At 55.8% G+C, this 26,147-nt stretch overlaps 1 protein-coding gene and 1 long non-coding RNA gene across 2 annotated transcripts in view; both read left to right on the top strand.

Moving 5' to 3' along the window:
* The window catches only part of RGMA (repulsive guidance molecule BMP co-receptor a), a 47,751-nt gene that overhangs the window by 11,930 nt on the left and 9,674 nt on the right, over positions 1–26,147 (top strand). The window contains exons 2-3 of the mRNA XM_043554769.1: positions 6,211–6,326; positions 24,458–24,972. Coding sequence (XP_043410704.1) covers positions 6,211–6,326; positions 24,458–24,972 — 631 coding nt within the window. The remainder of the gene's footprint in view (positions 1–6,210; positions 6,327–24,457; positions 24,973–26,147) is intronic.
* LOC122468275 lies at positions 10,092–12,031 on the top strand. Its single transcript, XR_006293184.1, has 2 exons — positions 10,092–10,300; positions 11,757–12,031. It is a non-coding gene; the product is annotated as an uncharacterized LOC122468275 (long non-coding RNA).

Here is a 26,147-nt window from a genome sequence, read left to right as displayed (position 1 = left end):
GCCCGGAGACGAGGGAGAAACCCAGGGATGAATTATGTTTAGACTTTCAAAATTCCTTCCGACTAAGTTCCACCCCGGGGGTCATTCGCAATGGTTAAGTCGCTCCAGAATGTGCCGGGTGGGGAAGGTGGGGGGAATCACCACAGATTGGAACTGTCCTCAGAGACAGGAAACAAAAGATGGGATAATCAGGTACTTTTCTGGATGAAGAATTATAAACCGTGGGGATCCCCAAGGATCGCTGGTGCTCCCAGACTTAGCTTAAATGTTCATAGATCATCTGAAGGAGCGAATGCTCAGATGCTTCCAGGCCTGTGGATGAATTGAAGGGTTCAGAGACAGATGGAAAAACAAATAGTGGATAAGCTGGAGGACAAGCTTAAGAGTTAGCAAGCAAATGCATATTTAAGCTTGGTGGGGGGGGGGGGGCAGGCCTCAGTTGGATATGGGAGAACATATCCAAATCATAGCAAAATGGACTCTGTCCAGTCTGTTGATAGCCCCAAAATGAGATCTTGGGGGTCTTTGCAAAATGTTTGTGGGATAACGATCGTGCAGGACCCAGTGTGAGGTGCTAAAATGCTTTCAGAAATGGCATTGGGAGCTAAGCCAAAGATAGGATTCTCCCTGGGCTGTACCCAAACCTGGCGGTTTTACGACTTTGCCCTAGAGAAAAATACCGCAGAACTGTAGAAAGGTTAAGTAATCACCCAGGTAGAAGACTTCCCTGAGAAGCTGGGCTGCTTTGTTCTTTAAGAGCTTTAGGGTGGAAAGATGAAACCTCAAAGATGATATGGTCAAAGTCTATAAAACTTTGGAAGTTACTGTGATGAGAAAACCAACTTTAGTTTTTCTGAGTTGCTGCGTTTTACATTATGAGAATCCTGCTGTGGACATTCAGGTAAGGACTCAAGTTTAGGGTTCCTGCCTTAAGCTCCTGCTTTGCCAGGGTACCTTTTGAAATAACCCTTAGAGTTGAGCCTAAAGAAGAGTTAGTGACCTTCACCTCCACCCCCTTATATATAAGTGCCTGCCACCCCACCGTCTGTCTCCTGTTCACGATCTGGGATGAGGGAATGCCCCTGGCCTGGCCCACTGTGCACCCCACCATCCCACTCTTTCTGGGGCCTGTATGCAATACATCTCACGACTCTAATTCTTTTTGTACATTATTGAAACTACACCTTCCATCAAAATGACTTTATGGGTTTCACTTGCCCAAAGCGGGGAGCTTGGGTGCTGAGGGAACTCCCTGCCTGCCGACCCCATGGGGGTGCTTTTGCCTCCCCACTCAGCCAATCATAAACTGCATATTCTTTTTTTTTTTTTTTTAGTGTTTATTTACTTTGAGAGAGAAAGAGAGCGTGAGTGGGGGGAGAGGCAGAGAGAGAGGGAGACAACAGAATCCAAAGCAGACTCCAGGCTCTGAGCTATCAGCACAGAGCCTGAAGCAGGGCTCGAACCCATGAACCGTGAGGTCATGACCTGAGCCAAAGTCAGACACTTGACTGTTTAACCGACTGGGCCACCCAGGCGCCCCTTTAATATGCATATTCTTAATGCAACACACCAGCTCCGGCTGCTCAGCACTGTTACAGAGAGAGTGAACAAGGTCTAGCTCATCAAACCCCAGACCCACGGGAGCCCTTTAAGTTTGAAATAAGAACTTGAGATTAAGTTTTATTTCAATTAAAGAGGAGTGGGTCCCCCCCCCCCCCCCAGTTGTAGGCAAAACCAACCGAGCTCCTCAAGACTTGGTATAAGCAAAATCTGTTCAAAGGTAGGGGGTGGAGGCAATGGGAGTAGACCCAAGAAGTTCTTCCAGTAAATGAATGAGTTGGGAGCCATTGACGACATATCCCTGGACTTGTGAGGTTGGCGAAAATACTCTTGGGACCAGTGTTGGGCCATCAGCTTCCTCCTTGTTACAAGTCTGTGCACACAAATGAGAGAAACCTAAATCAAACCAGTTTTGGCAAAATGAGGAACTCTCTTGTCTCCCATAGCTGGACCAGGGAGGAGGAGCTACAGGGAGAGTGGCATGGGGAGCCCCGAAAATCTCCAACCGTCCCAGAAAAGCTCACCAGATAAAATGTGATTTTAGTAAAAACAGCACGCTAACTCTGCAGACACATCCTCCACCTGCAACACTCATCAACACTGGCCTTCACATCAGATTGCTACCCGCAGACTCATCATGTAGGGATCAGAGACCAGGATGTGGCTCCCCCATAGCAACAGTCTCAGGACAGATTCTGATTGGTCAGCTTGGGTTATGTGCCAGTCACCACTTTATTGAAAGTACTTGTTAGGTTCTCTGCCTTGCCTTGACTTTAAATCCAAGAGGATAAACTGATCGACTCAGCCTGAGTATTAATGTGCACCCAGGGTTGATGAAGCGTGATGCAACTTACAAGCCTAGCGAATCCCTACACGTGAGTCACCTGGGAGAGCTCATTAAAAATGCTGATGCCCAGGCTGTACTCAGGGATGCAGATTCAGCTGCTCTGGAATGGGTCCTGGGCAGTGGTCTCCCAAAAGAATACGTCTCTCCTCTTCTTGAGACCTCAGGTGGGGCTTCCAGCTGCGATAAACATGGACACCTTCTCAGAGCCTGTGCTGGCCATTCTCGAGCTTTCTCAGGCTCCTGTTCTTTCTGCAGCCTAGTCTCCTCCTACAGCCATCCTCAAGCTTTCCAGCCCCTCAGGCAGGCCACACCTTGGTACATGTTATACTGAATGTTCCTGCCGCCTGGAATCCTTGCCCTGCTCCCCCTCCCTCGCCCACCATCTCCCCCGGCACTCTCCCACACTGGGAGAAACTTCCCTCCCCACCCTGCACCTGGGTCTGGGCTGGAGGCCCCTGGCGCCTGTGTTCTGTGTCCCTGCTGTCAGAGTCTGTGTTATGCTTTATTGAAAGTGATTGTTAAGTTATCTGTCTAGCCTTGACTTTAAGCCCAGTGCGGACTTGCATCACTGGAATTAATGGCACATAGAGCACATCAGGCATGGGCTTGGTGTGTTCCACTCTACGGTTTATTAGCCAATAATTGGGTGAGTACTTAACTGCACTCAGCCTCAGTTTCCCCATCTGCAAAATGAGGACGACACTAGCACGTACCTTCGCTTTAAGTGTCTAGAAATGTAAAGTACTTAGCCAGCCCTGGACATAATGTGACAGCACAGGGACACCCTGGCCATAACTGCTGTCATTCTTATAAAACTGAATCCTTCAAGACAACTCACAGGACACACCATCTTTTTGGTAAAGCCTTCCCCGGGCGGTTGGCCGATCACCCCTCACCTTCCTCTATCATCTGTTTCTACCAGCGATTCAAAGATAGGAGCTGTCTTATTTCTTTAGCCCCCAGGGACTGGCATGCAGTAGTCCTGAGTATATATTTATTGACTGATGACTCAGACCCTGGATTTGGGAACACCCTGTTCGTACCCAGAGGCAGGGAAAGCTAGAGTCCCTGACACCCCTCACTCCTGGGAGGCATTAGCCTTATTCAGAACCTTGCCTTTCAGAAGCCCCGTGCCCCTCCCCCCACAGCCCCACTGTCCAGACAGACCATGGGGCTGGGGCGAAGGGTTCAGTGCTGGGGCCTCCACAGCTAGGGCTGGGGAACAGGGAGCAAGAGCCATGCAAGGGAAAATCTCTAACCCGAAGCCCAGAGAACAACCTAGGGGAGAACCCATAAGTGGTCAGACTCTATAATGGGAACTGTCTGTATGAAGTCAGCTACACTTTGAGTTAAGTCAGTTTCTGTGGTGAATGAAGTGCTGAGTTCCATAACCCAGTGGTTCAGGGATTTCTTGTTGCAAAGATCTGGGGAGTTGTCAATAAGCTGGTTGGTTTGGCCAGTACAGACAGATTGTTCCAGGTCAGCAAAACCCCATACTGCTCTACTGGGGGCTGGATTTCTCTTGATAGTCTAAACTATGTAAAAGCCAAATCTCCACTTCGGTGATGTCCAAAATCAGCCTCACACATCTCTCCTCGTGAGGGGGAAAAGAAGTCCTTTGCGTCCCTTTCCCAGGTTATTTGCTTACGTCATAAGAATTGGATCTCCTCACAAAATGGCGGCCAGTCTTGGAGCAGGAACTGTGGGGAGTTCCCAGTGCCTCTCCCAGACTGTATTCAGTTGCAGCCGCTGGGTGACAATATTATCAGCCTGCCCCTTACAGACAAAGAAATTGAGGTGTAGAGGCTCCAAGTCCTGCTTCCAAAGGTCTACCCTCAGGCCAGGACCGTGTCGGAAAGGCCTGCGTTGAGGTCTTCTGAAGGCTGCACAGCCTATCTGCCACTGTAGATGTTGCCTCAGCAGCTGCGATGAATTCACTGCTGGGGATGGCTGACGGATCACTTCTCTCTCATTAGTGAGAAGCTTTAGAACTAACCGTGAAAGGCACAGTCCAGCAAACGGTGTTCATTGATGGACCTCAAAGGTGCCTCTGTGCCGTCTGGCTCCGTGCCTGCCCCCGTGTGCCAATGTTATCCTACCATTCTGTGGACTGAATCCTTAGGTCTGGCCCAAGGACAGGCCCCGCTGGAGAGGAAATGCCACCAGAGCCCTGGATCGTGAGGTGCTGGGCTCTCACTGGGCAAAACTGCCATAGTTTTGCAAATCAGGGCTTAAAGGGGACCCCAGTTTGGGGGAGCGATGGATAATTGGAGCCTGTTGGGCTGAGAGCTAACTATTTGGGGGAAAAGCCGCGGCACTATCACGTTAAAGGTGAGCAGTACCTTCGTGGCATTTGGAAATGCCAAGGAAAGACAGCTTCCTTTTGCCCCATGACATACCTGGCTGAGAGACATCAGTCCCCTTTCTTACCTGGTCTGCAGATGCCAGATTCGGAAGCACTTCTGCTTGGCGTGGGACCTCAGGGACTTAGGGCTTTCTTCCCCTTGCCCAAAGCTTGCTCCTCCAGAACTGCCCTCCTGGCAGGCAGCGCCCCAAGCAGCCCTGCAGCCTGTGTGGCCTTCTGCGAGTGAGGACTGCGATAGTGCTTAAGGGAAACATCAGAATTGGATAAAAATTCAGATTTTTTTTTTCCCCCTCAAAGAACCAGATGAGTAGGCTTGGAGGAGAGGTGAGGGGGGGCCACGGGAGGAACTGGTTCGACTCAAAACACTTGCTCTGGCCTATTTGTGTTCCGTCCAAAAGATGTTTCCCAGGGAAGGTTGCCAGTCGCTTAAATATCCCAACCAGAGGCAGAAGAGCCTCAGGTCCTAGGGAACCTTGGGGAGGAGACCTATTTCTCCTGGAAAAATAAGCGACCAAGTTAAGGGAAGTCACCACCCTGATGCCCTCCCAGGAGCGGCCTTGGTGGCCTTGCCCTGGCAACCCCAGGCGGCTGGGCCCTGTGCACCGCGGGGACCGCAGCATCCACACCTCCTCCGGGGTGGCAGCCGTCCTGCCGCCTCCGTCAGGCTTGAAGGCCCCCAACTCTGGAGTGCAGCCAGGGCAAGTACTGGCGAGGCAGCGAGGTGCTAGAAGGGGATGCCGGAGGCCCTGAGCCCAGGCCGGGTGGGTGGCCCGGCGGGATCTGGGAGGGAGCCGCGAGGTGCGTTAGTGGCTGAGACCCAGCGGGCCAACCCGGACACCCTCGGATTTTTCGGCCCCCTGCATGGGGGACCCATCTGAGTAGAACAATGAGCCAGGGGGTGTCAGTGGCGGCTTCTGGACGCAGTCTGGTTGGAAACGGGGTCCTGGGGTTTGGCTGCAAGCGCAGTGTCTACCCGAGTTGGAGATTTACAGGTTGGATGGGGGAGGGGGGCTCTCGGCAGGCGGTCCGGAGGCTGGGCCTCTTCGGCCTGGGCTGCCGCTGGGGTCGGGGAGCCGGGGCGCGCCCTGCGCCCCCGGGCCCGGGTTCCCGAGCTCCCCGCGACCAGCGTCGGAGCCCCGCCGCCTCGGCCCCCGCCCAGCCTGCCCCCCACCCCACCCCTCACGCGCCGCGCTGAAACCCGAGCTCGAGGGGGCGGGCCGCGCGGCGGCTGGGGCGGCGGGGCCGCGCCGACATTGGAGGGGACCCGGGGGAAGGGAGGGCGAGGGAGGGGCGCGCGGGGAGGGGGGGGCGCGCCGGGCGCCCGCGGCCGAGGGGGACCGAGCCTCCCGGCTCGCTGCTCCCGCCGGCGGAGCGAAGCTGCCCTTTCTCCGCAGCGTGATTGATTTTCCTCTTCTTTTCTTCTAAACTCTTCTTCCAGGGAGAGGCTAGTGGTAACAGGCCGAGCTGGATGGATGGGTATGGGGAGAGGGGCAGGACGTTCAGCCCTGGGATTCTGGCCGACCCTCGCCTTCCTTCTCTGCAGCTTCCCCGCAGGTAAGGCACTGCCCCCGGCGCGAGGATGGCCGACCGGGCCCGCTCCCCGGGCCTCGTCGCTGCGCTCGGCCCCGCGTCCGGGAGCCAGCCGGAGCTGAAATCCGCCGGCGCCCCCGGGACCCCCGCCTCGCGTCTCCACTGGTCTTTGTTTCCCCCGCGCCCCGCCGAGGGCGCGATGCACCCCCGAGGGGACCGGGGAGGTGGCAGGCCCCCGCCCCGGCTGCAGTGAGAGGGAGCCGGGAGGTCGCAGAGGCCGGGGGCGCCTCCCTCCTTGCGGGAGAGGGGGTGCCGGGGACGCGCCCCTTTGGGGCCCCGAAGGAGGGGTGGGGTGGGCTGGGGAGCACCGACTCGCAGCAGGGGGCACTTTCTCCCGCTGCTCGCCCACCAGTGTGCAGACCTGCCGTGTGCCCAGGGGTGGAGCCGGGGCAGCCCCGGAGGTCCCAGGCGAGTCCCCGGCCGCCCCCTCCTCCGGGACGCCGTCCCGCCCCCACGCGCCGGCCCACGCGGGGATGCCCACGGCCTGGGCTCCCGCGAGCCCGGGTTCCTGTTTGATAACATTCCGCGTCGCCCCCTGTTTGTTTTTATTGTGTCAGAAAGGGAGAGAATTTCAGAATTAAAGCTGAAAAAGCCATCTGTTTCCAATGAATCCCCCATAGTTTTTCACAATGTTTTTGGCAGATCGCTGCTTTCAAATTCCTCCGAGCCCGGACCTCTTGTTTTTGTTGGGGGAAGGGAGACCAACTCCACAGAGAAGCATTTGTTCCTTCCCAAACGCTCCAGTTTCTTTACTTTTTTTCCCTCCCCCCCCCCTTTCGGGGGGAGGGGGAAGGCACGAAACTTAAATCCCCGGTCTGTTTTCTTTATAATGTTTCATAAAACTTTATTTCATTTTGGCCATATGCTACTCACAGCCTGGAAACGCCAGTTAAACCCTTTATACCCACTTTTCTCTTGCTAAAAATACAAATAAACCCAGTGTCACGGGCCAAATGGCCCCCTTTTGCAAGGCGGGATCTGCCGGCCGAGTCCATCGTGTTGCGGGGCGCGGAGGTGTCTTTTCGGCCCCGACGCGGACCCGCAGCCCCCGCGCACCACCGAGCTCTTTGCAAGAAAGGATTTCAGTTAGCCTGGGATTGGGTTGTTTTGTTTTGCTTCCCAGCCAACTGGGTTTCAGGAACTGGCGGAACTGGGCAGTCCGGGCTCGGGCTCGGCCTGGCTGCAAGTTGGGGCTGCGGGCGCGCGGGCGGGCAGGCGGGCGGACAGTGCTGGCAGCGGTAAGGACCAAAGGATCAGTTTACCTTCTCGCCCCAGCCCCGCTTCGGGGCCTCCCGCGGCCAACCCAGTCCAGCGCGCCCAACTCACTCAGCAGCTGCCGGCGCCCCAAGGGCGTCCCGGACAGCCTCAACCTGCTCCCAGCTGTGGATTCCACCGGGGAGGCCCCGGCTGAGGACAAGATGGGGGGGTGTCAGTTGTCCCAAGGGGCCCCCCCGCCCCGGTATGTTAACACCTCTGTAGTGAGTCCAGCAGCCGGGTGGCCTACTCCTTCACACACACACACCTTTTAAAAGGCAGTTTCCCCATGCACAGAAAGGCTTGGCTGAAAGGCTGATTTGGTTCCCTTACCAAAACTGAATAAATAAATAAATAAATAAATAAATAAATAGGACCGTCATCTGTAAAAAGAAATCCACCTTCTGGAGAAGCAGGACTTTGCAATGCGTGTGCATCTCGGTTAGGTCCAGATAAAAATCCAGCCCGTTGGAAGTTTTATCAGATGGGTTGATAAATAGCTTTTGTCCCTTGGCTGCCTTGGGGGATGTGATCTCAGCTCCGAGCTGAAATTGAGAAGGGGGGCTTAGAGGCCCTTAAAACAACACCTTCCCGCTCTTAAAGGGGCAGCACTTGTTAACTTCTTGAATTGGGGAGAGGAAAGGGAGGGCTGGTGGGAGGTACTCAGGAGTCCGGCGGCTGCCAGCACCCCGGTGGTGTGGTGTTTTTGTTGCTGCTTTCACATCTCCAGCTCAAAACCTTTATTTTAAAGTATCCCCCCCCCCCCCGCCGCCCCCAGTCAGAGCAAAGCTGGTGGGTTATAGAATTCAGAATGCGAATTCCATCACTTTTGTTTCCTAGAAGCCCATTTCTTTTTTGGCTTCAAGGCTGGTAACTAAAACCTGGCAGATAGAACAGATAGCTGTTGCCCTGTCATGCCAGCTGGCTCCCGTTTCTTCTAATTTGAGGACTTGACAGCTGCCTTTAGTCAAAATTGCCCACCTTACTGAAAACAGCTTCCAGGCCTCCCCAAACCAAATGCACCGGGGGCTCCAAAAACTTGTATGCTCAAGAAACCTGGGTCAGAAGACGTTTCCTAAGTAAGAGATCAAATGGGTCATTTTCGCAATGAAGAGATGGACTGTCCTAGTCTTTGACCCAAGGACAGAGGGACTGCTTTGGAAGAAAGTCAGAGACACTGCAGGTGTGGCAGAGGTCAGGGCAGGGAGGGCCTGGTGGCTGCTGGGGAAAACACAAAGCCTTGGCCAGTGCAGGCACAGAGACCCCCAGGGGCCCTGCCTGCTGCCCACTGAAGGCAGGTGGAATCCAGCTCGAGCAGCCACGTAAAAGCATAGGCTTGTTCAGGGCTGGTGAACTTGAATGACTGCCAGGAGTAAACCCATAGGAGTGCAACTCAAATTGGACGTAGTTATGTGGAGAAAGATGCCTTCACCTCCGTGGACTGAGAGGGTTTGTGTCTTTTGAGAGTGTTCACGTGGACTTACCCAGTGGGTATGACGTACCTGCTGTGTCCCAGACTCAGTGACGGCATTCGGGGCCCTCCTCCATGCAGGGCCGGCAGAACCCCCAACTCCTAAAGGGTGAGGGGTCTGCAGTGTCCCTTGGGCGCTCAGGGCGTGCGCTTGGACGATGCCGTGCCCACAGTGGATGGACCGGTGGCCTCGTCTAGCTGGGGCAAGGAGTGGGGCGGGAAGGAGGAGGCCCAAAAAAAGGCTTCTCGGGAGGAATCTTCCACAAATAACAGCTTGTTCAAGACCCAATTAATAGATCCTTCTTATTCTTAGACTTTGAAAGCTTTGTGACTTAATACAACAGATTTTTTTTTAATTTTTGAATGTTAATTTTTGAGAGAGAGAGCACGCACAAGCAGGGGAGGGGCAGAAAGAGAGGGAGACACAGAATCCAAAGCAGGCTCCAGAGCGGTCAGCACAGAGCCTAACGCAGGGCTCAAACCCAGGAACACTAGATCATGACCTGAGCCGCAGTCGGATGCTTAACCCTCTGAGCCACCCAGGCGCCCGTCAGATTTCCAAGAGAAACCCATCAAAGACCTATGTTGTAGATACGCTGGCATACTTCCCGTTAATTTCACGCGGATGCTGTACTCCGAGCACAGTGGTTCCTAAAGTGTGGTCCCTCCTCCAGCAGCATCAGCCTCCCCTGGGAGGCTCCTCCTCCCCAGACTCACTGAAGCCATGCTCCGGGGGTGGGACCCTGGTTCTGTACTTCACCAGGCCCGCTAGGGGGTTCTGATGCACACTCAGGTGTGAGGGCTGCTGTTGTAAGAATTATTGCCCCGCGGCCTTTCTCTTTCCCTCGTTGCTTTCCCTTTACTTTTCAATTGCACCTGTCCCAGAAATGTTAATCCTCAGGGGAGAAACTCCAGCTTGGGGAGACCAAGTCTCTCTGCTATGTCCAAGTGCATCTCTGGCATTATAGAGATGACAATAGTTCCACCAGAGCTGCTGTTCAGAAATGTGCAAGCAAGTCAATTTGCGTACCACATTTTTGTCTTCCCAGTGGGACTTCGTGTCCCAGAGGCAGAGAATGAAGTGATGTCTGGTTGCAAGAGCCAGATGACAGCTGAGCCAGCTAGCAACTAAGAGGTCTGCAGGGAAGAGCGTTGGCTTCCATGCAGAGTGAGACGGAGAGTCCTATGGACCATTTGCCCCCTAACCCCTGAGGTGAGGAGGTGGTCTTGTGGTTGAAGAAGGGAAGCCTGCCTGCAGGGTTCCAGTCATTGCTAGCGATCGCCCCCATCTCAGAGGACAGGTGGGGACAGGCTCAGATAAGGATGCTCCGGGAGGTGGGGAAGACGGGGCCCCAGGACCCTGTGGAGGTAAGAGGATGGGGTGGGGCCAGTTTATGTGTTGGGGGCGACGTGTGGTTCCTGTGCCAAACCCTCTCTTGAGTGAAATGTGCAAGGCCCTGGACAGAACTGGGCTGAGAACCCCAGCTTTGTGCTCTGGTCGAGTGGTTAGCTACCGTGCTGTTTTCCTGCTTGGCTGAATTCAACCTGCCTAAAACTGCAGGCGCTGTTTCTTCTAGGGCGACCAGCTCATCTAGTATCTCCCCCCGGACTCTTACAGGTTTAAAGCTGAAAGTCCCGAGTCCTTAGCAACCCTCTCAGTCCTAGGCACACCAAGATGCTTGGTCACCCTCCACTCCTCCCCCACCTGCCCCCCGGGACTAGTGCCTGGTTTGAGTCCGTTAAGGAGCCCGCTGCCCAGAACGGTGAAGCCCTGAATGTCCGATGGGCCTCTCCATTCAATGCAGTTGCTTGGGGCTGGGCCTCCTTCCTCCACCTTTTCCTGCCTGTTACCATTGTCACCTTGCTACAAACAGCTGACCAGCCCTAGGACCTTCCTCTGGGCACCCCCTCCCAAGCCCCCGTTTTAGAACAAAAGTCCTGCTCAGGAACTCATCCCTCCTCGTAGCCCTCTGAAGCATCCAAAAGGCAGGACCCTCTGATTTCTGGCCCCACACTTTTCCCGGGCCTCATTTGCATGGCTTCTGGAACATCCCGAGGCTCCAGGTCACCCCTGCCTGCCCCCCTACTCCACCACCACCCACCCACCTACCTTCCCAGGCCTTCCTTGCCCAATGCTGCTGTCCACTTAATCAAGGCCCAAGTTCAGTGCTGTCTGTTGGGGTCCAGGGCCATCCCTCCAATGACCTAGACACCTGTCCCCTTGGCTGCAGACACCTGTGCTTCCTCCCAGTTTCGCTGCTTCGCAGGTCTTGGGGTTTTGCTCTCTTCTAAATCACCAGTTCTGTCTATAAGGGCAAAACCGCATTTTCTGTTCCTTTGTCCCCTTCTCCTTTCTGGACACACTGAACACACCCAGCAGCATCCTGGGAATTGGAGGGCCCTTGGGTCTTTTTGCATTTCTGTTACGTGTTTTCTCAAGAGACAGAGACCACAGGCTTTTTTTCCCCCAGATTCCCCAACCTTTTTTCTAAAATAATTTTTTCGGGGTCATAAAAGCAATACTCATTTTCAAAGCTAAAAACCATAAAGGGCAAATAAGTACGTGAGAATAACCCAAACGCCGACCTCCCACAGACAACCTATCACATCACTACTTAAGATTATGAACATCCTTTGAGACGTAATACCTTCTACTGTGCTCTCCAAAGTATGATTGTTTGAAGGAGGACAATCATTTTTAAAGCTCTCCTCGTTTATTGAGCGGCCACAGTATCCTGGGCACTCGGCCAAACGCTTTGAGTACAACACCTCGCGAGATCACCACACCTTCCTCACGGAAGAGAAAGTACCGAAGAGGAAACAGAGGGTCACAGAGGTTGCCTGACATTACACAGCTAGCCGGTGACCAAGCCGGGAGTAGAACACAGACCCCCGACCCTTTTCTATGTCCCATATTGTGAATAAACATACTCCTTAGATTTGCTTCGGAGCATATTCGAGTTTGTGCTGTGCAGCATATAAGGCTTCAAGGTGGCGGGGGGAAATAAGACCCCAAATTTGGAGGTATTAGATAGCAGAGTGAAAAGCTGACCACGGATTCTGTGGACCTAGTGGTTTTTTGGGTTTTTTTGTTTTTTTTTTTTTTTTTGCCTCCTCCCAAAGGCCCTCTCTGCTCTCTGTCTGTCCCTGGCTTAACATTTCAAAGAAGATGCCACCCAGCCATAGGTCAGGCAAAGAAGTTGGCAAGGGCTGTCATTGTGCAAATTTTCCCAAGTCAGATTTATGTCTTTTGGGTTTTGCTTATTTATTCATTTCATGCACCATTTCACCCGAGCAGTCGAAATACCGAGACGCCTATTAAAGTGATCCGTCTGCACCCAGGTCCCCGCAGAAAGGAGCCCATTATTGGTTCGCATGCTAAGGAATGTCCCATGAACACAGGCTCACACACGTGTGCGCCAGCCGGGCGTGTGCCCAGCTGGCATGCATTTGCCCTCCCACTGCATGAGGAAGGTGGAGGAGGGAGGCCCGCCTGCGGATGGCGGTGAGGGAGAAAAAGCCACTTCAAATGAATCTAGACGTGGAGCGGCCAAGCAGATGAGCCGAGGGTTGCTGGAGGCAGAGCCAGGATGGAAAATTATCATTTCTAGAGCCAGCCCTGGACTCGGGAAAAGGGGTTATGCCTCCAAGCGGGAAGAACACATTGCTCACCTGAAAGCTTCATTGATCTCTGGAAAGTGATGTCTTTGCCCGTAACCGCTCTGCTTGTCGAACCTGGAGTAGCTTCGTTCTGTGCCCTAAGACAAGATGGTATTGGCCTGGAATCTTGCGCCCGGCTCAGCCCTTGGTCATCATGGGTCCCTCTTCTAAGTTTTTGTTGTCATTGTTGTTTATTTTGAGAGAGAAAGAAGGAGACAGACGATCCCAAGCAGGCTCCACGATGCCAGTGCCAAGCCCCAGGTGGGGCTCGAACCCACGAACCATGAGATACCCACGAACCTGAGCCGTAATCAAGAGTCAGACGCTTAACCAACTGAGCCACCCAGGCGCCCCCATCAGGGCTCCCTTTTACCCAGAAGCCCTCAGCCACCTGATTTGACAGGCCTGCTTGTGGCCTTAGTGAACACAGGTGCTTCTGAATGTCCTGTCTGCCATTGATCTGGTTCCATGTGGCCCCAGTGGGAGTCAGGGGAGGGTGCCCAGTTTGGAAAGCTGCAGTGTGCCCTTTCCCTTGGCACTCGGTGTGGTTTCTTGTAGCAACTTGGCGTGTGTGATGGCTGGGGCAGAGCAGCCCTGGCAGAGTGTGACAAGTGTGACGAGGGGCAGTGCCTCCTGCCTCAGCTCAGTAGGTGGCATTCGGCCACCTCTTCCCATACTGGACAGTGAGTTAACCCCCAGCTCCCTGGCCTCCCCACCTCCCCTTCCTAGAGCAGTCGAGACTCTCTGAGAACCTCCCTCTTACCTGGTTCTTTATCCTGTAGGCCAGTTCCCGGACAACGGGGTTTCCGGAAAAGTCCCAGCACCTTTGAGGGACTCACAGGCTAGGCCGGTTCCCCCCAGACCACCTTGGGCTGCATAGGGAGGAATGCTTTTTTAGGAAGGATGATCACTTCTGACTTCGTGCAGGTTAAGTGAGGTGAATTCTGCTGTAGCTGACAAAATCTTCAGTCTGTCACCTGGCTGTGTTCCTGTAGGAATCTGATGTCAAACACCTGGCACCAGGAGCGCTTCCTGCAGGAGTGACATGAACAGGCAGCGTTAGACATCTCTCTCTTTAAAAAACAAAGTAAAACATTTATTTATGTTTGGGAGAGCGCCTGTGGGGGAGGGGCAGAGAGAGGGAGACAGAGGAACCAAAGCTGATGTAGGACTCAGACTCACAAACTGCAAGATCATGCCCTGAGCGGAAGTCGGACACTCGATTGACCCACCGAGCCACCCAGCTGCCCAGCTTTAGGCATCTCTTAACTCAGGAAGACTCCAGAATACCGCGCAGGCCAGAGTTTGCCACATGTTGGCACTAGATCTGATCGCGTCCCCCTCCTTGATTCCCCCAAGTGGGTGGGGAGTGGCCAACTGTCCCCATGCTGAGTGCAGGCAGGCTGGCGCTCCTGGTTTGGTGCTGCCCTCCCCTCCTCCTTCAGGACCCCCTGTCACAGCTTGATGACAAGAGAGGGGAGCCCCAGGGCCTCTGCTGTCCAGGATGGATGTGAGACAGGCCGCGGGGACAGGAACAGGAGGTCTCGGGCTTCAGTGCTGACCTTGGCACAGAGGTTGATCCGTGACTGCTCATTCTGCTTCTGCTTCTGCTCATTCTGTGCTCTGCCCGCTTCTACCCAGACTAAAGCCACCACCTCCTAAAATAGTATTGTGATCATGCCATGCACTTCCCTGGAAATTATCCCGGGGCTCCCTACCATCAACTGCATCTAGTCTGAAATCCTTAGGCTGGTAGGTCAGGGTCCAGTCAGGACAACAAAACCTCATGGGGTATTTCCACGGAGGGACCTTCATGTAGGGGATTGTTGGGCGTTTGTGGGAGCACCGGAAAGGCCACTGGGGACCACAGAGAAACACACATCGTAGGAAGCGGCTTCCCTTGGGAGGCAAAAGGAAGAGAGAAGCTGGGGGCCAGGTCTCTAGAGGAGGGTACTTTGAAAGCACAGTGATGGAAACAGCCTGGGGACAGCGCCCCCTTGTGGTGGAGTCTAACAGAGCTGGGGGACTAGAGGAAAGGGGTTTGAAGTCCCTCCGGTCCTCCCCCCACCTCCCCACAGCGGAGGAAAGCACTTTGGAGCTGAGCGACATTGGCTACCAGCACGCAAGCAGCGTGTCCCCTCCAGCCAACCTCAGCCGTTTCGGAGGCCCCTGTGCTTCCGCATCTCTGTCTCGCCTCAGCTGGCAAATCCCACCGGCCCTCCGAGACCTGGCTGAACTGCCCCTGGTCCCCTCTCGTGCCTCCACCCTTACATCTTCCTTGTGACTCAGTATTCAGATGCAACGTGTTGGCTCCGCATTCCAGAAGTTTGCTAGCCGTCTCCACCTGAGCAGAGAAACCACCTGAGGCTTGTTGCAGGAACAGCGTGAAGCCCAGGGTAGGGTCTAGAACTTCCAGCAAGTAAATGACTCCAGGCAGGCAGGTGCCATGCCAGCCACCGAGTGGGACAGAACCAACTTGACCGTGGGGCGTGTGTTCAAAACGAGCCTTACCCCTTTAAGAAGAGGCAGGTTTCCCCCTTTCCCGGCTCACCCCGCCCCTCCTCCTGCACAGCAACTGAAACCTGATCTAATCCCTTTGCACGCGGGTAATTTATTGGTCTATTGGGCTTTTCTTGGTGGCAAATTGCATTGTCTTTATTCCTGGGTTCGGGCCGCGGAGCGGCTCGCCGCATTCCTGAGACTCGCTTCTCAGGGCGATCCTTCACACCCCCTCGGTGCACAGTGAAATAAGTTTTATTGGGCTTCTTTGTTATGCAAACAGGGCGGTAATAATCAGGCTATTCTTCTGAAAGATTGGGCTTGATTAACAGTTCAAAGGAGGTCTCTGAAAGCAGCTAATGCCGCACTGGTGCATAAATATTTCCCTCCCGCCCGGGTAAGTGCAGCTGATACTCCGAGCTCCCAGCCCCCGTCTGTTTCCGAGAGGCACTGGGCCGCTAGTTAAAGGAAAGGAATTCAGTCGCACAGGCTGTGAGGCTGTGATTTCTCTCGCTGGCACGTCTCCGTGCACAAAGGAGGAGGTCCGGAGCCGACCTCCCCAACAAGTGAGATGTTACATATGTGGGGTGTCGGGGCACGTGGAAGCCGCCAGCCTCCCCCGCAGACCTAGCAGAGCACTGGGTTGGGGGCTTTAAAAAGGCAGCCAGTCGAGCGCCTGGGTGGCTCAGTCAGTTAAGCATCTGACTTCGACACACGTCATGATCTCAGGGTTTGTAGGCTCGAGCCCCGCATGGAGCGCTCCGTGCTGACAGCTTGGGGCCTGGAACCTGCTTCGGATTCTGTCTCCTGTGTCTGCCCGTCCCCTGCTCGCTCAGTCACTGTCTATCTCTTTCAAAAGGGAGTAAACTTAAAAAATAAATAAAAAGGCATAAAATCTCCCAAGATGTTTTGAGAGTAGGGTGTGGAAAATGAGGGACCCCTACTCGCGGGGTGTGCGGGCAGGAGGGGGACACCGCAGCTGGGCCCTCCGTGGATGACACAGACTGTTCAGTGAGGCCCACAGCAGCCAGGGGACAGCCAGGGGGAGCTGAGGGGCCATCTGCAAAATTTGCAGGGTGGTTAACATTTGAGGCTTTTCTGTGTGGCTCTAGAGGAGAGCTGAGGCCCCTCGGCCATCCCTGGAGGCAGATGCGGGTCCACAGCTGGAGCTGTCTAGCACAGGAGGGGCCAGCCCTGCCCTGGCAGATCTCTGGTGGTGGCGGAGGCCGGATGCCCACCGGGGAGGGATGTTCCAGGGAGGGAGATTCCATGCTTCTGCCGTGGAGGCTGCCTGGAGGTGGAAACCAGTGACCAGGGACACTTGGTAGCCTCAGGCCCCGGGCTCTAAAACTCCGTGGGGCACCTTGAAAAGCCAACATAGTTTGGTCACCAAGTGTTGAGTAGATAAAGTGATCTTGATTAAGTAGGTTGCACAAAGAGGCAAGGGATTCCAGCCCCAACTGCAGTTGGAACAGATGGGTCTGATGCTTGCCGGGGTGGCCGTCTGAGACCCAAGGGGCCACCCACCCTCTAGGCTTTGCCTACACCCCACCCTTAAAGCCAACACGCCCACCTCAGGGGCACTGGAGGGAGTTCAGGGGCTTCCTGTCATGAGTCCCAGCCAGCCACTGTCTTCGCCTCTGCATTCCCCTCGGTTTGTCCCCCGCTAGCTCATCCTGAAGTTCTGTCTCCCGAGGCCTGGGTCAGACCCAGACAACGCAGATTGTGCTTCTAAGGAGCATAAAGTTCTTCTGTGCGGCACCTTTGCATTTCCCTGGGGGTCTGAGGTGGAGCCCCAGGTCCCAGAGGAGCCTTGCCCGAGGACTAGAGTGGCTAAGATAGAAATGAAATTCAGGAGAAATTCTTACTTCCCATCAGGTTCTTCCTCCCCTGGCTCTGTGCATATTGGCTGTCTTGGGTCCACCCAGGGGTAGCCAAAAGGGCCAGAAGGGTCCGCTCTGCCGCCTGCAGGAACCAGGCAGGGAGGGGGCAGCCGGGGCCTTCTCGTCACCCCAAAAGCGGCAAGGGGTGGCTCTCCCTGCAGAGCTGGCCTCCCCTTCTGCCTGTGTGAGTTGCAAACACACTTTCCTCTCCTTGCTTCCTTCCTTGGATGTTCAGAGCAGAAACAAGTCCAAGGTTTCCTGTCTGGAATGAAGTCTCCTGCTTTTTTCTTTTCTTTTCTTTTTTCTTTTTTTTTTTTTAAGATACGGTACATAAAAATCAGTCCCTCTGTGGTTTCTTTGGCAGGTGACACTGTGGCTACAAGCTTTTCCTTTTGATGCTGGGCCAGATTACATCCAGGTCCCTGACCTGGGGTGGCCTTCAGCCCGTGATTTAGTGGAGTGGATACGGGGCGGCAGGATGACTCCAGCGAGGGGTCAAGGGCCCCTCAGCTCGCCACCCGTGGGGACCGTCCAGCTCTGGCATGCCTAAAGCCCTTCTGTGACCCCCAGGAAATGACAGCTCATGCATGACCACTTGAGGCAGACAGGCCCAGGAGAGCTGGGTTACCGCCTGGAGAGAAGGCAGAGGGGCACGGGAGCCCCCGACTCTGGTCCCGGGCAGTCACTGACCCCCCAACCCTGAGCTATAGCTCCTCCATCTATGGTGGGAGGTACTTGGACTTGCCCTTAAACTATCAGGAAGGTGTGAAAGGCTGGCTCAGAGTCCCCCAAGGGTTTGGGGCAGCCAAGGAAACCCAGCAATTGGCAGGGGGATCATTTTGCATGAGGACTTGCTCCTGGTATCTCCATGCAGGCCTTTCTGCAGGGAAGGCTTGCCATCCACTTGGAGGGTGGTCACTGCCCTGGGAACAGACAGGTAGCGATGACTGTGTGTCAGGAACTGGGCGTGGTCAAAGAAAACACATCTTGCTTTTGGGGATTTCAGGACCTGGATCATTCTTGGCTGGTGTACCAAGAAAGGTATGGCAAGCGTACTTTGAAAAGCATAGAAGGAGGGGCGCCTGGGTGGTTCAGTCGTTTAAGCATCCAACTTTGGCTCAGGTCATGATCTCACAGTTTGTAGGTTCAAGCCCCGCATCCAGCTTTGTGCTGACAGCTCAGAGCCTGGAGCCTGCTTCAGATTCTGTGTCTCCCTCTCTCTCTGCCCCTTGCCTATTCACATACACTCTCTCTCTCTCTCTCTCTCCCTCTCTCTCTCTCTCTCTCAAGTAAATAAACATTAAAAAATTTTTTAAGAAAGAAAGAAAGGCATAGAAAGAGCCCCAAAGCCTGTGGCGGTGTGAGCCACATGTATGTGCATCTATCAAATGAGGATAAAATTCCTGCCCGTTGATTCAGAATAGCAGTGAGGGCCTGGCCTTCAAGCAATTTGTAGTCTGCACAGGTTCAGGAAGTCCGGGCGTTATTACCATTATTTCTTTCTTGGAGGTGAGGCTCCGCCTGTGTGTCCACCCCTAGCTGTACCCACGGGTGCACCGCCCCTGCGCCCTCAACCCCCCGAAGGGCAGAACCTCCTCTTTATTGTCTTTGTGGCCTCACAGCAAATGGGCTCAGCCTGGTGTGTGTGTGTGTGTGTGTGTGTGTGTGTGCGCGCGCACAGGTACAGAAGGTGAAAGAGGAGGGGGAAGCGGCTGGGGGGCTCTGTCAGAGCACCTGGGAGGAGGGGGCTATTTAATGCCTCTAGGACTCAGTTTGCCTGTCTGTGGAATGGGGATAACAGATCGTCCTAGGGCTGTCATAGGTGAATGGAGGTACGTGTGCAACGCGTTGTACCTAGTAAGTGCTCAGTACACATTAGCTGTTAGGGAGACCTTAGCCTCCCCCACAAATTCTCATTTAACCAAAGTTCACACAAAGCTGCCTTCCACCGAGCTTCCTTCCAGTGTTCTCAGGGTTTGCTGCCGTCAGCTCCGCTGGTCCCTGAAGTGTATACTGATCGAGGCACTGATGCATGTCGGCAGCACAGAGAGCAGCACCGTGTGGCCCGTGGCCACACAGCCACGGAGCTGCACAACTGCACGACTCGACCACGATCATCTGCCCCCAGGGCACATCCCCTGAAGCCCTCCCCACCACTACTGCCTCCCAAAGCGAGGGCCCCCGTTTCCAACTCGGCAGTGCCCAGTGACACAAAATCTGTCACGGGCAGCTTGTTGACACTGACTTGACCCCGGTCTGGTCTCTGGATAGCGAAATTGCCAGGGCCTTCGTTCTTCTGTGTCTCACAGAACCCGAGGTCTGTGCGTTTGTTCATTAACAAGAGTAAAGGTGAACTTGTAGAAATTGTGCTTCGGGACCCAAAGTTTCTGATTGCGCCATCTCCCAGGAAATGGGTGGAAGAGGGGATTGTGGGCGCCTTGGCAACAAGGGGGGAAGGGACTGTGGCAGGAGGAAGGGCCACACGTGGAGACTGGGTCACAGAGGCTGGCAGGACAGACGGACGCCAGCAGGAGATGAGGGCTCGGTTCGTCTCTTCCTCCTGGATGCCCTCTCCGCCTTCAAGAGCCAGGAGAGTTGTCCCAGCCTGGGTCACCCCTGCGACCACAGGTCCTTGTGAGGAGAAGGGACAATGGAATAAGTGAAGTGGAACCCACCTGATTTTTTGGCCCCTGGCCACGCGAACGTCTCCAGTGATCCTGGCTTCTGCAGGAGGGATGCGGGAGGGCCCAGGAAGGGGAGGAGAGACGGGGGGCAAGGCTTGCAGTTCTGGAGGCTGCAAGTCAGGTGCCAGCGTGGTCAGGTTCTGGTGAGAGCTCTCTTCCTGGCTTGCAGATGGCCGCCTTCTCGCCGTGTCCTCACGTGACAGTGTGTGCCTGTGCCCCTGTGTCTCTTCCTAGAAGGAACCTAATCCCATCATGGGGGCTGCACCTCATGACCTCATCTGACCCTATTCATCCCCCAGAGGCCCATCACCCCCCATCCAAGTGCCGTCACACTGGGGTTGCGGCTTCAGCGAAGGAATTTGGGGCAAACACATTCAGTCCACAGCACCCTCGCTGGTGAAAGGTGGTAAGCAAGGTGGCAGTGAAGTTATCCTGGGTGCCCCCCTTGGGAAGTGTGGCGGCCAGGGAGGGGTAGAGGGAGGGATGCTCCAGCGCCCTTCCTGTCCCTTTCCTGTCCCCACCTGTGACTTCTAACCTCTTACCTCACGGTGGGGCGGGGGCGGTGTTTATCTCCCTCTGGGACCTTTGTCAGGGCCACTGGGTCCCAGGCAGATTCCGTGCATCCTGTTTAACCCTCAGCAGCTCTCTAAGGCGGTTGCTACCCCCGATTCACAGATAAGGACACAGAGGTAGAGCCAATTTCCCACAACTACTGGCAGGGGACAGAGCGGGACTTTGAACCAGACACTCTCCCTCCAGTGCCCACTGCCCATCACCCCATCTGGCCATTGTCACCCTCACACCTTTGCATTTCTGTCCTAGTCCCGGGTGATAGCATCGGGAACATTCTGCAGATGGCTGAGAATTGGGATGGGCAGCACTTACAGGGAGGGAGGGGTTGGAAGAGTCCCAGGTCACCTCTGTGTGGACCCTGCCTCAGATGGAAGGCCTAGCTCCTGGGTGCAAGGGCAGCCCAAGAGTGACCTCAGGGTCGCCCCCTGTGGGTGGTGGGCGGAGCTGGCTCTTCAGAGGCGGAGGTGGGGTGGCCCTGTTCCCCTGCGGCTCTGGGAGGGGGAGGGGAGCAGGTGAAGGAGCCCCGCGGAGTTTGAACTGAGAGGTGAAAGGCCTGGTCTCCGAGGGCTGGGGGCCTGGGGTCGTCCCAGGCTGCTTAGGGTTTGCTCCTTGGGAGAGCTGTCTCTTCTCTTTGCCCCCCTCTGCAGCCCCCTCCCACCCGAAGGAAATGCCCCATTCACACACTCCAGACTGGCTGGTCTCCAGCGGGGTTCCAGCTTGGCCCTTCTGTGACCGTTTGAAAAGAAAATGGCCCAACTCTAAAGAAGTGTGGCCTGCGGACGAGCAGCACAGGCCTCCCTTGGGCCTCTGACAGACACGTCGGGCCCGCAGAGGCCCTGCTGCCCCAGCCCAGGCCATTGGGGTGCAAGGCGTCATCCCAGGAACGCTGCTCTGAACAGAGTAGTAAGGGCCACATCTGTGGTGACCCCAGAACATGCAAGGGACCCCCTTTCGGGGCACCTTGGTAGGACATCAGGCATGAACTCCAGACACACTGGAGAGCTCTGCAGCCGGGGCCCTGCTCGGGGCCATTTTCAAGGCTGTGAAGATACCAGACTCTCATCACCCCTGGCGGCGGGGAGCTGGGGGGGGGTCCCCCATTTGTGGGGTTAGAGCCACCAGTGGCAGTCAGGAGTGAGACACCTTGCCTATCCCACATTGTCTGTGTGCGGGCTGGTCCTGCCCTAGGCCCCATTCCTGACCCCTGCCTTCCAGCCCCTGCCCAGCCTGTGGGCTGGACCCTGAGCTGTGGCCTCTGGGAACTGGGGGCGAGGCCACGGAGAGCCTGCGGACCACGGGCCTGCCAGCTGGTGGGGTCCTCGGGGAGAGGCTGAGGGTCGCTTTGCAGCAAAGCGTGCCCCTGACCCACTCGGCGGCTGGCAGGGGAAGTCGTGAACATGCTAACTATGTGATGACTTTTGGAACTGTCCACTGCATGGGCTCTTAGGCCCAACAGGCCAGATTCAAGTCCTGCTTCAGCTTCTTCAGGGAGGCCTCGGGCCAGAGAAGCAGCCGTGCTGAGCCTGGCTTTGGCCTCGGGGCTGCCGGGAGGGCTGGCTGGGGTGAGGCCCTGGCCCGAGACTGAGTAGCTGTGACTTCACCCTCTGCCGTCCCGGGTCAGCTTCGGCGGGAGCTGAGGCCGGTGCAAGTCGTGCTCGGGCTGCAGTGGTCTGGTTATAAAGGGGCTAGGGGTCTCCTCTCTCCGCTTTGGGCACGGTGAGGGCCGGAGGGGCACCCACACCTGGCTGCGGGCCGGGCTCCCGAGGCTGGTGGGCAAGCGGTGGGCGTAGCCCAGGCGACTGCCACTCAGCAGCGGCCTGTGCCCCATTCAGACAGTTGTCTTTGATGCCGTGTCTCCAGGATTCTGAGAAAGCAGCGTCTCGGGTCAGCACACCCGGAATGGGTGAGGCTGCCTGAGCGGGCGCTGCGGAGCCCCCCTCCCTCCTTCCCCTCCCCTCCACCACGAGGGGCTCCTCTACCTTCCCCCATGTAGGCCACGTTAGCATTTGGGGTAGGTTGGGTCTTGGGTGTCTTCTGTAGGTTGGCGAAACACGAAGACGACAGGAGCGCCTGGGTGGCTCAGTCAGTTAAGCCTCCGGCTTCGGCTCAGGTCATGATCTCCTTGTTCCTGAGTTCAAGCCCCACGTTGGGCTCTGTGCTGACAGCTCGGAGCCTGGCGCCCGCTTTGGATTCTGTGTCTCCCTCTCTCTCTGCCCCTCCCCCACTGGTCCTCTCTCTCTCTCTCTCTCTCTCTCTCAAAAGTACTAAATATTAAGAAAAAACTTGGGAAAAAAAAGAAATAGGAAGACGGCATGGCTGGAGACTCTTCCAGCTGCCTTTCGAAGGACACCTACCCCCAGGAGCAGGTTTCTGTGCGAGGGAGACCATGCAGGGTGGGGGGTGGGGGGTGGGGTGGCTGTCTCACCCACAGCGTTTCCCGTGTTCCCCCAGGTGCCCTGTTGTTAGCCAAGTCTGCTGAAGTCAGCACACTTCTTCAACTTGAAAGCTATTAAAATGGAAAATCCGCGGCTCTTCTATTCTGTTGGTTTTATCTGTCCTCGTACACGTTGAAGTAAATATGTGACTTCTCAAAAGAAAAAAAAACGCCCACCCAGATTCCACCTGAAACAACCGAATTGGACGGCAGTGTGACAAACACAGGAGAAGTTAGGGGAGGGGCCTGAATTTCGGGACAAGCACTGGCTGCTCTTACCCAGGTGTGTGACCTGGCCAGGTCAGCCTCAGCTCCAGGCAGGTGCCTATGGAGGTGGCAGATCTCCCAGAGATGGGCCATCCAGGTGCCCACGCACAGGGCAGCTGTTCAGGTGCCTCCCCCGCGTATTTCTGTCCCAGGTTTTATTTGCAACTTGATTTTGTAGGTCAGAAGCCAGCACCAGAGAAGCAAACTGAGTTTTCCAAGGGTTCATGAGCCAGGCTAGTGGCCTGGGCAGGACTGGCTGAAGCAACAGCCCCGTTCTCCTGCTGATCGGTCCAGCCCTGGGCTGCAGCTGCCCCCTCCCCCACCCCACCCCCCCACCTCCGCTGATCCGCCAGCCCCTTTCACTGCTAGAGGCTGCGTAGAATGTTCTCTCCTGCTGCTGGGCTGCATGCCTGGCCACTGAAGTCACTACAGACTGTGCAAAAGAATCTGGGAGGCCGGGAAAGGGCAGGTTCTACGTGTCCAGGTACAAGACGAAGGTGTGTCAAAGCCCCAGTTTTTCAGGCGCGGTCTTTTGTAGCTGATTATCACTAAGATCTCAAAGCTTGTCAGTGACTTTTTTAAAAACACAACTTAAGGCAGATCCAAGGTTATTACTGTCGGTTGCTGCCCAGCGTCCCCTCCCAAGCAGGATAAAGGAGGGATGGAACTGTGGCGACCAACAGGGAAGCTACTCTTGCTTTGCAGACAGGGTGACGGTAACCGGGTCTTCTGTGACCAAAGCTCACCGTCAACTAGCCAACATTCATGGGGCTTCTGATCTACGTCAGTGCCCTCCTTAGTGCCGTAACACTCTGAGCGGCCTCATAAGGTACATGCTACCATCATCCCGTTTTCTACGGAAGTATAATGAGGCACAGAGACGTCCAGTGATTTGTCCGAGGTCACACAGTAGCAGAGGCCAGGCCACATACTGAATAGTGGGGCTTAATTCCCAGCCAAATTTCTGTTGCTTTTGCCAAAATGCTTGCGGATCGCTGTGAAAGCATCAGCAGATGTCCAAGGCGGCAGGGTGGCTTTGTGAGCTCGCAAAGTCTTGCTGCCCAGAAACACTGACCACTCCTCTTTACAGGCTGGGGGCAGTGGGAGGGGCTTCCACCGGCCCTGGTGGCAGGCTGGTCTGCACGCCTGGCCACTTGGGGTCATTCTAGGCGGAAGGCTGGGAAGGGCAGGTTGCGCACTGCACTGCCACCTGCGGAGACTCTTTGCCTTCTGCGTGCAAACGTGCAGCGCAGGTGGCGCCCCCTGGGAAGGGATGTCCTCGTGCGTGTGCCTGCGGCGCTGGCCCCCAGGGGTGAGGGGGCGGAGCTCGCCCAGTGATCTTGACGGTGTGTCCCTTCCTTTCCCCACAGCCACGTCCCCGTGCAAGATCCTCAAGTGCAACTCTGAGTTCTGGAGCGCCACGGCGGGCAGCCACTCCCCCACCTCGGACGACGCCCCCGAGTTCTGCGCGGCGCTGCGCACCTACGCCCTGTGCACGCGGCGCACGGCCCGCACCTGCCGGGGCGACCTGGCCTACCACTCGGCCGTCCATGGCATAGAGGACCTCATGAGCCAGTACAACTGCTCCAAGGATGGCCCCACGTCGCAGCCGCGCCTGCGCACCCTCCCGCCGCCGGGCGACAGCCAGGAGCGCTCCGACAGCCCCGAGATCTGCCACTACGAGAAGAGCTTCCACAAGCATGCGGCGGCCCCCAACTACACGCACTGCGGCCTCTTCGGGGACCCGCACCTCAGGACTTTCACTGACCGCTTCCAGACCTGCAAGGTGCAGGGCGCCTGGCCGCTCATCGACAACAATTACCTGAACGTACAGGTCACCAACACGCCCGTGCTGCCCGGCTCGGCCGCCACCGCCACCAGCAAGGTAAGCTGAGGCTGAGGCGTGGGTGTCCCTGCTGTGACCAGGGCCCAGACCAGACACCTCCTGCACCCTCCCAGTGTTCTTATTTTCAGTAAATGGGCTGATGACTTAGGAATGTCCAGAGAATCTTTGTCCTGAGATAAACCAACCAGGAACCCCCTCTTCATGCTGCCTGGAGTCCGGTATTTCTCAAACTGCCGGATACTGCCCACCAAGGGCTTGTGACATCAGTTTTCTGGGGTCAGGAACCAGCATACAAATGTCACCTTTTTTTTTTTTTTTTTTTTAATTGGGCAGGGTAGAACAAGATGGCATAACCCAACACCAATAGAAAAGGCAGGCTGTGAATGCATTGTACGTGGTAAGGGGACACGTTTCAGGAAGCTCAGTGTGTGTGCACGCATGTATGCATACCGGTGCAAATGCTGGGTCCGGCTGTTAACGTGGATTTCTTACTGGGGTTATTGTCCGCAACTTTTATTGATTTGTTTATTTATTTTTGAGAGAGAGAGACAGAGCGTGAACAGGGGAGGGGCAGAGAGAGAGGGAGACACAGAATCCGAAGCAGGCCCCGGGCTCCGAGCTGTCAGCACAGAGCCCGACGCGGGGCTCGAACCCACGAGGCATGAGATCATGACCTGAGCCGAAGCAGGTGGCGCCCCCATCCACTCTGCCACTTGTCCACAAATTGTAGAAACACTCGCCAGGGTACTCGGTTTCGGACTTTTGGGATATTCCTTTCTTGCCCCCAGACTGTATGGTGGTAGAATTCCAGTATTAAAACCCAATGAAAGAGGAGCCTCTCTACAGGTATGTTTCCGTCATCACTCTCAAGGAGGGTGAACTCCTGTCTGCCCTGGACAAGTGTCCCCAACCAGCCCCTGGAGGTGACGGTCCCGCCCGGGGCGTCTCACGTGGTTGCACTGTTGCGGCGTGAACAGATTTTAGAAGACGGTGATTCTGGCCCCCCCCCCACCCCCTCCAGGCCTGTGTGACACCAGATCTCTGGGTTGGGTCAGGCACGTGTTCTTTTCTTAAAACCCCCAGTGTTGGCTCATGGAGCAGGTGAGGGACGCCGGGTTGGGGGCCAGGGCTATAGGGTGCTGATGGGGTCAGCAGGGCTGTGGGGTACCGTCCTGCCCTCTCTTTGCCCCACGCCTGTATGGAGAGGCCGCAGC

Source organism: Prionailurus bengalensis, chromosome B3 (assembly GCF_016509475.1).
Source record: "Prionailurus bengalensis isolate Pbe53 chromosome B3, Fcat_Pben_1.1_paternal_pri, whole genome shotgun sequence".
Taxonomy (NCBI): Eukaryota; Metazoa; Chordata; class Mammalia; order Carnivora; family Felidae; genus Prionailurus; species Prionailurus bengalensis.
The sequence above is the reverse complement of the archived record's forward strand: the minus strand, read 5'-3'. Positions and strand labels throughout refer to the sequence as shown.